Raw genomic sequence first — 16,559 nt, forward strand, 5'->3', positions numbered from 1 at the left:
TCACTGAACTTTACTATATTTGTCTGAAATAGGCCTTCCCCAAAATTGGTGAAATTAAACTTTTAAACATCATTTACTGTCATCAGAAATAATTCCAGCAGTTTAAGCACTGCCTACTTGAGACTCTTTTCTTGGCCATATTCCACCCGGACTGCAAAACACAAAAATAGAATCTGGAGATATTTTGCTCAAGGAGAACCTTCAGCTTTTCAAGCTGGTTTTGACAGCAATGTAATTATACTTTCCAGATATTCACAGTATACTACATCAAATTAAAACTCAGATCTGCTTCAAATACACTGCAAGCATTTCAGAGTATTAATAACATCCTGAAATTGACTTAGTTCCTTAGCCAGATGTTCACAACATTCACTTCGAAGGGATGCTTATCTTAACCAAAACAAAAGCTTCTACTTAATGCTGCAATAAAGATTGGAACTGAGTAATTAAGCATGGATAATTGTTGACTTTGATTTTGTGAGGATGTTCTGGCCAAGTTCAGAATTTACATGCATTCATGCACAAAAATGGAAAAATAGACCTTACAACACTTACACTTGTGTTTTATATAGCTGTAACATGACTTGCAAACTTTTACACATATTTCCTCTGACTGATAAAGAAAAGAATGTTGCATGCCTTCTTTCCAACCTATCTACGTGTGTTTCCACTTTCAGGGAGCCATGGACTTGTCCTCCAAAGATCTGTCTGTACACTAATGCTCCTAATGGTCTTGCCATTTACTATATACTTTCCTCTTATATTTCGCATTCTAATATGCAACACTTCACACTTGGCTAGACTGAACTCCACCTGCCATTTCTCTGCCTACATTTCATGACTGTTCTCTATCCTGCTATATCTTTTAAACTTTGTCTCTATCCACACCTCTGACACTTTTTGTGACATCTGCCAAGTTACTAATCTACATACATACATTTCTGTACATCACAATTAGAGCTCCCAACACTGATCACTGCTGAACATGATTGGTCACAGACTTCCAGTCAGAAAAACACCCCTCTACCAATACTCTATCTTATATGGCCAAGCCAATTTTGAATCTAAATATAATGGCTGAAGCATTTCTTAAAGTACTTTTACAAATATTTGAATAATTTGAGTCATTTTTAAATGCTTTTAATCATAAAAGATGTTTCAAAACAATTTAATTAGGGTGTTCCTGGGTAGGGGTCTGCTTGTGCTGTCTGTGCCAAGTAGATGCTCACAGCACCCAAACAGTCACAAGTGGAAGGGTGGTTATAGGAACAATACAAGGGATGAGCACAAACACTGGACTGGATTCAGTCCAGTAACATCCAGTCCACATACAAGGGGTGATTGATAAGTTTGTAGCCTCAGGTAGAAGGAGTCTATTTTAGAAAATCTAGCACATTTATTTTTCAACTCTTTGAGTGATTATGTAGAAGGAGACGAGTTCTTAACTTCAAACTTTCTACATAGTCACTCAAAGAGTTGAACTGCATGTGATGTGTATGTAACGAGAGCTGTATAACTCATCTCCTTCCACTGTAGGCCACCAACTTATCAATCACCCCTGCTGTGGACACTTTGTGGAGGTCCAAGATCCGTATGCTCCACAACTCCTGGACTAAGTGTATAAATGTAGGAGGGGACTATGTTGAAAATTAAATGTGTTAGGTTTTCTAAAATTTACTTCTTCTACCTTAGGCCACAAACTTATCAATCACCCCTCGTAATTAGCTAAGGTGAACATTTAGAAATAGGGAAATGAGTACTTTCTGGTGGCTGAATGAACACTCCTGCAACTAACTAATCAGTTACAAAGTATACAGTGCAAAATAGTTAATTTATAAAAAATACAATGGATCCTGGTTAATTGGGACATGTTGGGACCAATACATTTTGGCCCAATTAAGTAGATGCCCCAATTGCTCAAAGTTTACTGGAAATAATTAAAGTAGTATTAAAAAAGATAAACCACTGTTTTAACTGAGTAATAAATTTGTACTTAAATCAAATACAGAATAAATTAGAACACTACCAATACCACTACTGTACAATAAAACTGTATTAATCCCAAATAGATATCGACGGAGGAATTCATCTAACGTATGCATGTTATGCTTTTTTGATTGACTGTAAATGAACAAATTCAGCCCAGACACCTAGCGCAGATAATGGACTGACCTCATACAATACTGTGGCGGCTCATTTCCTAGCGTATGCGAACCGACTCACAATTAGATAGCCTACGGGGGTTTGCGAGCACAGAGCTTTGGAGCCTCTTCGCCATGGGGGGCCGGTTGACAGAGGCTTAAAAGTGAGGCTGAAGTTTTCGAATAAAGTTTTTTCCTTCGACTGCAGTTACCGACTCCGTGTCGTAATTTTAGCGCTGTTTGTAGCACACCGCTACAATTGGTGACCCCGACGGTCCAAACGATTTTTGGACCAGAAATGACCGACGCCGCCTCTGTTCATGCGGTTTCGTTGAAACTGCCAGGTTTCTGGACACAGCGCCCGAACCTATGGTTCCAGCAAGCCGAAGCCCAATTCCACGTTCGCCAGATCACCTCAGAAGACACCCGTTACTACTTCGTGGTGAGCTCCCTCGACCAGGACACAGCGGCCCAGGTCGCGGAGTTCGTACAGTCGCCCCCGGCAGACGGCAAGTACACGGAATTCAAAGCCCTGCTCCTCAGGACTTTCGGACTCTCACGGCGCGAGCGGGCTGCCCGCTTACTGCACCTGGATGGCTTGGGCGACAGACCTCCATCGGCTTTAATGAACGAGATGTTGTCTCTGGCCGAGGGACACACAGGCCTCATGTTTGAGCAGGCATTCCTGGAGCAGCTGCCCGAGGACATACGCCTGCTGCTGTCCGACGCGGATTTCAGTGACCCCCGGACGGTGGCAGCCCGGGCGGACTTGCTGTGGAAAGCCAAAAAGGTGAGCGGGGCGTCCATCGCACAGATCACCCAGCCACGCTCCCGGCAGCAAACCAGTCCAGGCCCGGCCGCAGAGCCCACTAACCCCCGGCCCAATGACCACTGGTGCTTCTACCACCAGCGGTGGGGCGCAGAAGCCCGCCGTTGCCGCCCGCCCTGCAAGTTCCCGGGAAACGCCAGGGCCAGCCGCCGCTGATGGCTACGGCGGCTGGCCATCGGGATAGCCTCCTGTATGTGTGGGATAGCAGGTCGGGACGCCGCTTTTTGGTCGATACTGGGGCTGAGGTCAGCGTTTTACCTCCGACAAGTTACGACACTCGCAGCAGGGCACCGGGTCCCCCCCTGAGGGCCGTGAATGGCAGCACAGTAAGGACCTATGGCACCCGTCAGGTGCAGCTACAGTTCGGCCCCAGCCAGTTCACGTGGGACTTCACACTGGCAGCCGTAGCCCAACCGCTTCTGGGTGCGGATTTTTTGCGAGCTCACAGCCTGCTGGTTGACCTGCCCAGGAAGAGACTGGTACACGCCGAGACCTTTCAGACGTTCTCCCTGGGCGCGGCCCAGTTGCCAGCCCCTCACCTCGGCTCCATCACGCTGTCCGACAACGACTTCACCAGGGTCCTGGCGGAGTTCCCATCGGTTCTGGCACCGCAGTTCACAGCAGCCATGCCCAGGCACGGCGTACAGCACCACATCCCGACACAGGGACCACCCCTCCATGCCCGTGCTCGGCGGCTTCCCCCGGACAAGCTCCGACTGGCGAAGGAGGAGTTCCAGAGAATGGAGGAATTGGGGATCATCCGGCGGTCCGACAGCCCCTGGGCTTCCCCCCTGCACATGGTGCCCAAAGCGACGGGGGGCTGGAGACCGTGCGGCGACTACCGCAGGCTGAACGAGGCTACCACACCGGACCGCTACCCTGTGCCGCACATTCAGGACTTTGCGGCAAACCTGCACGGCGCCCGGATCTTCTCCAAGGTCGACCTTGTCCGAGGGTACCATCAAATCCCGATGCATCCTGACGACGTCCCCAAGACGGCTCTCATCACCCCGTTTGGCCTCTTCGAGTTCCTCCGCATGCCGTTCGGCCTGAAGAATGCCGCACAGACGTTCCAGCGGTTAATGGACGCGGTGGGACGGGACCTGGACTTCGCGTTCATCTATTTGGATGACATCCTCATAGCCAGCGGCAGTCGTCAGGAGCATCTGTCCCACCTCCGTCAACTCTGCGCCCGACTGAGTGAGTACGGTCTTACAATCAACCCTGCCAAATGCCAGTTCGGACTTGATACCATTGACTTCCTGGGCCACAGGATTACTAAAGACGGGGCAACCCCTCTGCCCGCTAAGGTAGATGCGGTCCGCCACTTCCCCCGACCCACCACGGTCAAAGGCCTTCAGGAATTCGTAGGTATGGTCAATTTCTACCGCCGCTTCCTCCCTTCAGCTGCCCGGATCATGCGCCCCCTGTTCGCCCTGATGTCGGGTCCGAGCAAGGACATTACCTGGGACGAGGAGTCCGCCGCCGCTTTTGTTCAAACGAAGGAAGCTTTGGCTGACGCCGCAATGCTAGTACATCCCAGAATGGACACCCCTACCGCCCTCACAGTGGACGCATCAAACACGGCAGTCGGTGGGGTGCTGGAGCAGCTCATCGCAGGTCGCTGGCAACCCCTGGCGTTTTTCAGCAAACACCTGCGGCCACCCGAGCTCAAGTACAGTGCTTTTGACCGGGAACTGTTGGCGCTCTACCTGGCAATCCGGCATTTCAGGTACTTCCTAGAAGGTCGGCCCTTCACCGCGTTCACGGACCACAAACCGCTTACCTTTGCGTTTACGAAAGCATCCGACCCCTGGTCATCCCGCCAGCAACGCCACCTGTCCTACATCTCTGAATACACAACGGATGTCCGGCACGTCTCGGGTAAGGACAATGTCGTGGCGGATGCGCTCTCTCGCCCTACCGTTCATGCCCTTTCCCCAGGGGTAGACTTTGAGGCACTGGCAGAGGCACAGCAGGTAGATGAGGAGATTCCGAGTTACAGGACTGCAGTCTCTGGTTTGCAGCTCCAGGACCTCCCCGTGGGCCCAGGTGAGAGGACCCTACTCTGTGACGTCGCCACCAACCAGCCCCGTCCGGTCGTCCCCGCAGCCTGGCGGCAACGTGTTTTCGACTCCATTCATAACTTGGCGCATCCCTCCATCCGGACAACTGTCCGGATGGTTTCCAGCAGGTTCGTTTGGCACGGACTCCGCAAACAGGTCAGTGAATGGGCCAGGACGTGCATGCACTGCCAGACGGCCAAGGTTCAGCGGCACACCAAAGCCCCACCGCAGCAGTTCCATCCCGCCCACCGGCGTTTCGACCACATTCATGTGGATATCGTGGGCCCCCTGCCAGTGTCGCGCGGAGCGCGTTACCTCCTGACTATCGTGGACCGGTTCACAAGATGGCCAGAGGCGGTCCCGCTCACCGACACCACCTCCGAATCTTGCGCCCGAGCCCTGATCGCCACCTGGATATCCCGCTTTGGTGTACCAGCCCACATTACCTCCGACAGAGGCGCCCAGTTCACCTCCAGCCTGTGGTCAGCTATGGCCAGCCTTTTGGGGACTCAGCTGCACCACACCACTGCCTACCACCCACAGTCGAACGGGCTAGTGGAGCGTTTCCACCGTCACCTGAAGTCGGCCCTCATGGCCCGCCTGCGAGGAGCCAACTGGGCGGACGAGCTTCCCTGGGTCCTTCTCGGCATCCGCACAGCGCCCAAGGACGACCTGCACGCCTCGTCGGCCGAGTTGGTATTCGGCGCGCCCCTGGCCGTCCCCGGGGAGTTCCTACCAGCCCCGAGGGGGCAAGAGGAAGAACCCGCTGCAGTCCTGGGCAGACTTCGCGAGAAGCTCGGTAACCTGGCCCCCATACCCACTTCACAGCATGGGCGGCACCCGACCTGCGTACCCAAAGATCTACGGAACTGTAAGTTTGTGTTTGTACGAAGGGGCGGGCATCGGCCACCGCTGCAGCGGCCATACGAGGGGCCGTTTACGGTGCTCCGGAACAACGGGTCCACGTTCGTGCTGGACGTTGGGGGGAAGGAGGAGGTTTTCACGGTGGACCGCCTCAAGCCGGCCCATGTGGACCTGGCGCAACCGGCCGAGTTTCCGGCGCCTCGGCGCAGAGGCCGACCTCCCAAGCAGGTTCTGGCCCAGGCTGTGGACATTGGGGGGTGTATCGCCGGTTCTGGGGGGGGGTTATGTGGCGGCTCATTTCCTAGCGTATGCGAACCGACTCACAATTAGATAGCCTACGGGGGTTTGCGAGCACAGAGCTTTGGAGCCTCTTCGCCATGGGGGGCCGGTTGACAGAGGCTTAAAAGTGAGGCTGAAGTTTTCGAATAAAGTTTTTTCCTTCGACTGCAGTTACCGACTCCGTGTCGTAATTTTAGCGCTGTTTGTAGCACACCGCTACAATACCTTCGATGACAGCAAATCTTCATTTTTATTGTATGATTCAAGATGATGAACATACCTTCAAATTCATTGTTTTGTAACTTGAAGCAGTGAAATTGTTTCATTTTCACACTTGCCAGCTTCTGGCATCACCAAGCCTGAATGCTTGAAACTGCAATAAGCTAAACAGCTCTGAGCTGTTTTCTTGCCAATTGTCAGTGACAAAATCACTGCTTTTTGAACAAGCATGCGTAACTGGCGCTAGTTGAAAAAGAGTTCGCTCAAAGCACAGTGTTGTGTCTAACAGCCACATGAGTGTGCAATTGATGCTAGTTAGAAACTTTTGGCAGCAGTCTCTTGTCCTAAATCAGTGTCATAGTGCCCCAATAAACAAAAGGAATCCTGGCTATTTTCTCAATTAGTTTTTGTTCTTTAAGAGTTGTCCCAAATAAGCAGCTGCCCAAATTAACCAGAATCCATCGTATTTGTATTTAAATAAGATTACATTGCTAAATACTGTACCTTTGCTTCCTGTTTTGTGAGAAACTCAACAAATCCAAAGCCCCTGTGTACGCCAGTTCCTCCCATTTTCTTAGGCAATCGTACGCTCTTTATTTCCCCAAAAGTACTGAAATAGAAAGAAAAAAATATTAACGGATTCAATACAATATGTACATTTCCTCATTGGTATAAAAAACACTGTGACTAAATGCTGCTAACAGGTTTGATATTTCTGAATTCTAGGCATCAAAATGACTAATTTTACTTTGCACCACTTTGGGAACAGTACACATTAACACATTGATATGATGGAAATGTGATGTGCATGTGAGACAGACAATCATTAGATTGAGCTTTCACAGTTCATAACATCACCAAATATTTATATAGATACAGACATCATCACTGGTTCACGAAAATTCTATTCTTACTTTGGTAACTGGTTGAACTCTCAGTTCATTTAATATACTGTATTATACATATTATTTGAAAAAGGTCTGTGGAAATATCAAAAAAAGTAAATCTTAATTAAAGTACCCAAATTCAGAAATGCAAAATACAAAAACTATAATTGCTGTCTAAATCTCTGGCCAATATTCTCCCCTTAAACTACTCACAGAAAAGTACAGCACAGAAATGGGCCCTTCAGCCCACCTAGTCCATGCCAAAACCATTTAAACTGCCTACTCCCACAAATAGCAATGGGATCATAGCCCTCCATATCCCCGTTATCCATGTACCTATCCAAACTTCTTTTAAACGTTGAAATTGAAATTGTATGAACCACTTGTGCTGGCAGCTCATACCACACTCTCACGACCCTCTGAGTGAAGAAGTTTCCATCATATTCCCCTCAAACTTCTTATCTTTCACTCTTAAGCCATGACCTCTGGTTGTAGTCCCACCTAACCTCAGTGGAAAAAGCTTGCTTGCATTTACCCTTAACTATACGCTTCATAATTATAATATTTGAACTTTTTTTCCTATATGCATTCATCTATCAAGTTCAGCTACTTTATCACCTACACTTCAGTCGTTCCAATTTAACATACTTAAAATAGTCCACGGCACACAGGTGATAAACCTTGCCAATCTGTAAAGGCATCTTGTTAGCTGACACTGAAGATCTTAAAGATCCTCTTCACTGATTCCAATAGAAAATACTGTAGTTTTTGTTGGCTTCACAAGACCTCAAGAGAGGAGGTGAAAGAGGAAAATGTGGAATATTGCAAAATGGTCAGTGATTTAAGAAGAAAGATATACAGATGCCAAGGACAGGGTAGCATCTCTGGTGAAGGAACTTCTGGCAGAACGCTCAGCTCTCACCTGTGGCTCCAGGTAGCTGTTTGCATGAGACAGCAACCACACCACATCGACCGGCGGGCTAAACCAGGTGAAGGTAGCCAGTCACTTCATACCTAGGTGAAATAAGGACATGCCTGTCTTAGCATGTGAAGTCAGTTCTGGTGGACTGGGTGGATGAGATCTGCTGCGAGATCCAAAGGCTACAAAGGTGATAATGCAATTCTGCTGTGCATGACAAGGCACAGGAGAAGTCACGGTCATCCACTGCAACCAAGGAAACCCCAGTTTGTGATGCTCGCTCGTACCACTGGACCCAGACTTCTAAGGTCGAGAGAGTGCAGTATTCCAGTGGAGCAGCTTTCGACTTTAAAAACTATCCCACACAGACACAATGGACAAGAAGGAAAGCAAATAAGAATTAAAAACAAGTGGCAATTAGACCATTAAGTTTCAAAATATAGTATGACTGCAATGCATAAAGAACATATGTTAGCTTGACCCGTATGCAATCCAGATCTGAAATTGGTGCTCAAAACTCATTAGCATGACTGCAGCATCAGAGTGCCGGTCACATTGGTTAATGCTTGCATTCACAGAGCTCTGCACAGAAACAGTAATAAGCCAAGGGCACACACTGGGCAGGTAGTAAATACAAGAGTGAATAGTTAAATATTTTTTCAGTGTTGGCATTGAGTGGATATATTTATTTTTGGCACAGTGATTTATTGAATCTTGTCTTCATGATTTGCACTAAATCAGAAAAATAAGGGAGTCGTGATCACCACTGCTAGGTCAACTTTAAATAATCATCTCTAAATATCCTTTAAAAAGAACCTCCTGACCTGCCAGTTTAAAGAAATCCCATGGATGGGCAATACTAGAATTGTGACCCAACAAGCACAAAAGCTTGACTTGCAAGTCAAATTACAGGATGTAGGGCAGCCATCTGCTTCTTTGCCACATCCCCTCTCCAAGCTTATATTGCTTAACTGTTTATTTGGATGAGGAAGGTGCAGGTACAGATCAAGTAGTTTAGTAGAGTCCTGAACAAACTGTTTGAAACTGCGGCCATTCAGTTAAAAAGAATTTAATTCAATCATTTCCTTAATTGCTGCCTTGTTAACGTGGGAAATCTCTGCACATTTTGAAGTCAAAATCAATGCTGAACAACGTGCATAAATTCCCACTAAATGGGCATCTCAGCCTGCTGCTTTGTACTTGAGATGGGGTTGAGTTCACTCCTTCTGTGGGCAACTACAGAGCTTACAAATGTAGGGGTGGGTAGAAAATGGGACAGGTCTGTCACCTGAATGACCTGAGCTGCTGTCTCTAGCTGAGTATCTCAGCACAATTCCGAGGCATGCAGCAAATTGTGCATCTCAGTAACTATTCTCTTAGCAAATATTAACCTGCGAACACATTATTCCCATCAGATTGTTATAGGATTGCTGCTCTAAGAGGAACCTTGGCAACTGGCATTTTGGGCCAGAGCTAAAGCCAGACTCCAAGTTCTTCTTCATTTCTAACTTACTACTTTCTTTTTGATATAGTCATTAAATTCATTTCCTCTGACAAGGTGGCCTTGTCTTCAGGCATGTCCTCCAACGTCCATAGGACAAAACTGAATCTCCCATTGGCATCTCACTCTTCATCAAAATTTTGTAAAGTGTGTTTCCTCAACTTAATCCCCACTGAAACTTCAAGTAATTAAGATGGAATGGGGAATTCTTCCTTTTCCTCAGATCTGGTCTCCAATCATGGTTTGGACTGGGAGTGTAGCTACTAGCGTAATGCTTCACAGTGCCAATGATATGGGTTCAAATCTCATTGCTGCACGCTCTTCCCATGACTGCATGGGCTTCCTCCATGTGTTCCGATTTCCTCCCACATTTCAAATACATATACAGGTTAATGGTTTGAAAGTTGTAGGCATGACATGTTGGCACTGGAAGCATTGGGTCTCCAGGCACACCCTCAGACTGCATTGGTCATTGATACAAACAACACAATGTTCTGATATACAAATAAGAAATAAAGCTAATCTTAATTCTTTATCAAACTATATATTAGTTAGTTGCATTGACATGATAAGATTTGGCAAGGCAGGCCTCATATCAGCATTACACAAAAAATGGTATAATTAAGAGCTGGCACTGCAAAAGAAGTGAGAGGCATAGTACAATGCTACACTGGTGAGTTATGATTGAAATTTCAAGTAACTGTAGTCAGCACTGTGCCACCCAGCAACACACACTCTCACCCAAGTTTGAACATATTAGTGTTCCAAAGGACTTTCCTAGATGAATTCAGCCACATACTTGGTGGCAAATCCCATGCACCTGCAGTAATCTTGACAGGCAGCAAGCTTTCAGAATGACCACAACTCAATGTTTCTGACTTGCAAAAAACCATTACAAAAACCTTCATAAATTTGGATAAACTAAAAAAGGACCAATAAGACTTTAAAATAAAACTGCAATTGGCAAACAGTAGCAAAAATGCTGTAACAAGTTTCAAAATTTGGGCCTCAATATATGCAATACATCAAAATGTGAAATGTACTGTTCTTTTAAACATTTCAGTTACTTATTGAACTGCTAGTATATTCACACAAAAATAGTTCATCTTTTCAAAGAACTGGTCTGGATCAGTACTAGGCTAAATTTTTCTGATGGTAGAACAGTGTGGAGGAATTGGAATGGGTGGATTCAACATAGGTGACTGTTGCCAGAATCAGCATAAATAACATACATGAAAAGATGGCCCAACAAAAACAATGCCTGTTCGAGAAATAATATGACTGATCGTATTCCCTTCCATTAAAAAATAAACTACTCAGACCTTCACAAGTAATTTAAATATAAATACAGGGTAGCAATTGTAAATACAAAACAAACACCAGGCAATTTAGCCAATGATAAGAAAGGAACGTCAGAGTGATTATTCACAAATTAAGTACTTCCTTAATTACATCTTTTCTAATTTGTAACAGCCAAAAATACTATCTGGCCATGTACAATATATTTTCATTCCTAATTACATTTAATATTTTCATGCTTAACAATCCAAAATATTTTCTGCATATTAGACCAAAAATGAAGCATTAGCCTAGAATATGCAGTAATGAACATCTTAATAAGCAACAGAGAAACTGATACAATGTTAACCAAGTGCACCCAGCATGATCAAGCATTTATCTACAGCATTTCTTGAAACACTACAGTGTGCAAATTTGGGATTATGGAAACCACAAATGAATCTGCACGTTCTCTTTCAAAATTCTGTCTATGCAGTATTCAAGAAGGGAAATCTAAGTTAAGCAAAAATGTTATGCATAAGCTATCATGACTGTGCCTGTACCTTGAACAATCATTCAAAAATAAGCTGAATGTCCCTAACTGTGCAACATCTGTGTAATGACAGAACCGATTTATTAGATCTAATAGAAGATGCGAGAAGGGTGGCTGCAGCAGAGGTTAAAGGACACATCAAAACAGCTGCAAAACAGATGCAAACACAGTAAATCCACTTTGTTCTGCAGCCTTTTCATGACCTTTAATACAATGAAAATTCAAATGTTAGGCTTCAAGAGATGCTTGCCATTATGAAACTGGCACTGCTAGACTGAAGGAACAAAGCATTAGTCATGTAGCTTTAAGACAAATCCACTATCAGCCACAGGGATCACAAATATAAGCACAAAAGAAACACCACGCAATGAATCTGAGACATAGACAGATACTTTGAAATCATCTATAGGAAAAAAGGCACTACTTCAATCCCTTTGAATCTTCAGTTTAATTGTATTGAATCAAATTGATATGCTAAATGTTCAATAAAATGTAGAAGTCTGAACATATATTGACAAGTGCTCCACTTTAAGGGATTCAAAGACCGCTTTCTTTGGACACTTCGTTAATTTAAAAAAAATTGTGTTGAGTGAATTTGGAACGATCCTCACCTCCTAACTTTTACAATTGGTTAACATTAATAATGAAATCCAAATCTAAACATTTATCTCTCCTGTTGAAGGCTGTTAGTAGAAACATTTTAAGATAAATTTCCAAATGTCGAAATTTTTAAAGTGAAAGGAAAACCAATGAATGACTTAGTATGTGGAAATTATCATGAAGAACCAAGGCAATTAATACTATTTGAAGCTGAATCTGAGTTAAGAGCCTTCATGTGATTTAAATTTCTTTTCCTTTCCTGTAACATACTCAGAAGATTAAATTATTTGGCCATGTTGCATTTATGAGAATCTTGTTCTAGCCATTCCAGTACTACCATTTCTTTCTTTCTTACACAGACCACCTTAAGGGACTGAAAATTAACCATACAGTATCCACAAAAATCTTATAAGTTTGATACCTAGTTATGTGAACTGCTCTTTAAATTGAGCATTAAAAATCAACTATTTGCCACAACTATTACCAAATGCAATATTTCCATTTTCAACAAACCACAAAACTGCCAGAATGGAATGCAAGACAGAGTTATATAGCACCCAGTTTTTCAGCATCTTCTATGATCTCTTTCTGATTTGTAAGTGAGTGGCAGTTCTGAACTGAAGCCATTGGAGATGGTTTAAAAAAAAGTGTTACATGGTTAAAAGTCAACAGCACATTTAAACAATAAGGACTATAGTTAAAAAGATGTTGTCCATGTGACTGGTACTTCTGAGTTGAAGGTCTGGAAGCTTCTAACCAGATTTTATTCATTCTTTGCACGTTATCCGTTATGCAACAATAGCTTCATATTCAAATGGTCTTGGTTTAAAATTTCTGTAGCAACAAATCCACTCTTCTTCAAAGCATCTTTCCTATGAAATACTTGAAGACAGCAGGCTACTTAAAGATGTTACATAAACTAAAGTTCTTAAGTTCCGTTTACCCTCTCATTGCTTCTCCTCACCTTTCTATCACATCTTTATGGTATCCCTCCTCTTTCCCCTTCTTCCATGGTCCACTAGCCTCTCCTTTCAGATTCCTTGTTCAGCACTTTACCTTTCACCCATCACCTCCAGCTTCCTACTTCATTCCCCCTCTCCTCTGGTCTCACCAATCAGCTTACCCTACCTCCACCTTCTTGTTCTGGCTTCTTCCCCACTTCCTTTTCATTCCTGATGAAGGGTGTTGGTTCAAAACATCGACTGTTTATTCTTATCCATGGATGCTGCTTGACATGCTGAGTTCCTCAAGCATTCTGTGCATGTTTTTCAAGGTAGAATTACTATTGCTGTTTTCATCCAAATTTGCTTGCTGCAGCAATATTTGTATTAAATACAAGATTGCAGAAGGTAAGCATTTGAAAATATGGTGTCATATGTCATTAACTCTCAGCCAGTAACATTCTCAAATGAAAAGGCAATTTTCTACATTGAAATTATTTGCGCTTTGTTAAATAAATCTATCTTTCAGGCCTCGTTTCTCAAATTATGAAGGGTGAAAGTGGGATGGAGGCCAAGTGAGATTCCGAACAGGTTATAAGCTCATAGGACTCAAAAAAAAAGATACCTGAACCTGCTCTGCCTTTGGAGATAAATGATCTCTCTCCATTTCACTACCTTTGTCCCAAATCTCTTAATACCTTGTAGTAAACAAATTCTTACTAAATTTCGATGTAAGAAACTTAATTGATCCAGCTGAAAATTAAAGAATGTTTCAAACTTTTATTTCTCTCTGCATATAGAAGCATCGCTTAACTTTCATCTTGAAAGGCCTTGCTTTATGCTCTCTGGCCTGAGACGAGTTCAAGCAAAAATAAATCTGTGGTAAATTAATGAGAAATATCATGAGTAATTCAATCTTATAGTTAATACTTTTCTAACACAAGTATGGCATTTCAATAATCCATCAAGATAGGTTCCTCCCTCTTTTTTGATAACAAAGTGGAAATTTCATATGTGTTTTGAAATTTATCTGTAGCACTTCCCCTGATGTCTTACTCCACTCAGTTTCATCCTAAGTTAATACTCATCTTTCTGCAACTGACATATTTGGAAATAGAAAGCATGAAATCCATCTCCCATGGCAAAAGTACTTAAAAGTTAGTTCCTGAATCAGGAAATAACTGTAAAAATGTATGTTATTATTAGTCTCTTTAAAACGCAGTCCTCAATACATTGCTCTTCAATGTGAAAATATTGACCTCATTGCTATTTTTTTCCTCAATTATAGCAAGACCACCTTCACTGATTCAATGTTAACTTCATTGGGTGCTCAGCACATTACAATCGGCCCTGCTTATCCACAGGGGATTGGTTCCGGGACCCCCCGCGGATACCAAAAAACACAGATTTAGTTATTTAACCTGTCTCAATGCGGTGGACCTTAGGACCCAGCGGAACCCCCGACCTTATTTTACCTGTCGCAGTGCAATGGTCTTTAGGACCAGGCACAGCTCTGAATCCGCAGTGTTTCTGTTCACAAAAATAATCACGATCACGATTGAAAATAAAGTGGAAGTAATAAAACGATCAAAAAGAGATGAAACTCCATTGGTCACTGGAAAAGCGTTAGGCTACAGTCAGTCAACGACCGGAACAATTTTAATGGATAACGTGAAAGACCCTTCCCCGATGAAAGCTACAGTTATTACTAAGCAACGTAGTGGTTCCATTACTGAAATATATATGTTTAAGTGCTTTATATTCATAGAAAGGTAAAATATATACTATATACTAAGACAAACATTTGACTAACTGACATTAAATAATACCGGATGTACCTGTTCCGACTTCAAATCCGTTTTAAAGACGGACTCAGGAATGGAACTCCTTCATAATCCGGGGACTGCCTGTACTTTTAAATCATTTCTTGATTACTTATAATACCTAATACAATTTACATGCTATGAAAATAGTTGGTATACTGTATTGTTTAGAGAATAATTACAAGGAAAAAGTCTGTACATGCTGGAGAGAGAACTTCTGGGTTTTCATGATTCGCGGTTGGTTGAATCCATGCATGCGGAACCCGCGGATAAGGAGGGCCGACTGTACCATGTTCTGTAATATATACTGAACAAAGTAGCTACTCAGAACATTTTCCAATCTCTTACTCTCACCTATATCATCACATGAACTCTCCTGAACTCCACACAGATTCCAACCACCATGTTTTTCTTTAGGAATCATATACATGTCACTTCAGTGTTTTAGTCTAATTCACAACTGGGAAAAAAATGTATGTATCATTCAGAAATACAGAATTTACTTTACTTCTTACATCCTTTACATACATGAGGAGTGAAAATCTTTACGTTATGTCTCCGTCTAGATGTGCAATCATAGTAATTTATAATAGAACAGTCAATGTAAGATAGAAGCTCATCAGTCTGATGGCCTGGTGGAAGAAGTTGTCCTGGAGCCTGTTGGTCCTGGTTTTTATGCTGTAGTGCTATTTCCTGGATGATAGCAGTTGGAATAGATTGTGGCTGGGGTGACTCAGGTCCCCAACAATCCTACGGGCCCCTTTTTACACAATTGTCCTGAATCATGAGAAGTTCACAACTACAGATGCACTGGACTGTCCGCACCACTCCCTGCAGAGTCCTACGATTAAGGGAGATACCATTCCCATACCAGGCAGTGATGCAGCCAGTCAGGATGCCCTCAATTGTGCTCCTGTAGAAAGTTCTTAGGATTTAGGGGCTTATAGCAAACTTCCTCAACCATCTGAGGTGAAAGGTGTGGTTATGCTTTTTTCACCACACAGCTGGTGTGTATACACCACGTGAAGCCCTCCAATGTGGATACAGAGGAACTTAAAGCTGCTTACCCTCTCAACCCCAGATCCATTGATGTCAATAGGGATTAGCCCATCCCCATTCCTCCTGTAATTCACAACCAGCTCCTTTGTTTTTGTGACATTGAGGGAGAGGTTGTTTTCTTGACACCAGTGTGTCAGAGAGATGAACATCTTCCCTGTAGGCCACCTTGTTATTGTTTGAGATAAGGCGAATCAATGTAGTGTCATCAGCAAATTTAATTAGCAGATTAGAGCTGTGGGTAGCGATACAGTCTTGGGTATACAGTAAGTTAAGGAGGGGATTCAGTACACAGCTCTGAGGTGCTCCTATATTGAGATATAGAGGGTTGGAGGTGAGGAAGCCCACTCTTACAACTGTTGACGATCTGACAGAAAGTCCAGGATCCAGCTGCACAAGGCAGGGTCAAGGTCTCTGAGCTTCTTGTCGAGCCTGGATGGAACTATGGTGTTGAATGCTGAACTGTAGTCCAAGAACAACATTCTCACATAAGTATCCTTTTTCTCCAGAGGTGTTAGGACAGTATGTAAATACACAAGTATTTTGCAGGAAGCCAGTATTGGTAGTTTTTCAACATATCCATTGAATTTAAAATTCTAACCA

At 43.8% G+C, this 16,559-nt stretch overlaps 1 protein-coding gene across 2 annotated transcripts in view; it reads right to left on the reverse strand.

The window, feature by feature from the left end:
- Positions 1-16,559, reverse strand: part of rbm19 (RNA binding motif protein 19) — a 290,972-nt gene that overhangs the window by 171,544 nt on the left and 102,869 nt on the right. For both annotated transcript variants that reach the window (XM_059988287.1, XM_059988288.1), the window contains one exon: positions 6,903-7,008. In XM_059988287.1, the coding sequence (XP_059844270.1) occupies positions 6,903-7,008 (106 nt within the window). The remainder of the gene's footprint in view (positions 1-6,902; positions 7,009-16,559) is intronic.

This window comes from Hypanus sabinus, chromosome 13, assembly GCF_030144855.1.
Source record: "Hypanus sabinus isolate sHypSab1 chromosome 13, sHypSab1.hap1, whole genome shotgun sequence".
NCBI lineage: Eukaryota > Metazoa > Chordata > Chondrichthyes > Myliobatiformes > Dasyatidae > Hypanus > Hypanus sabinus.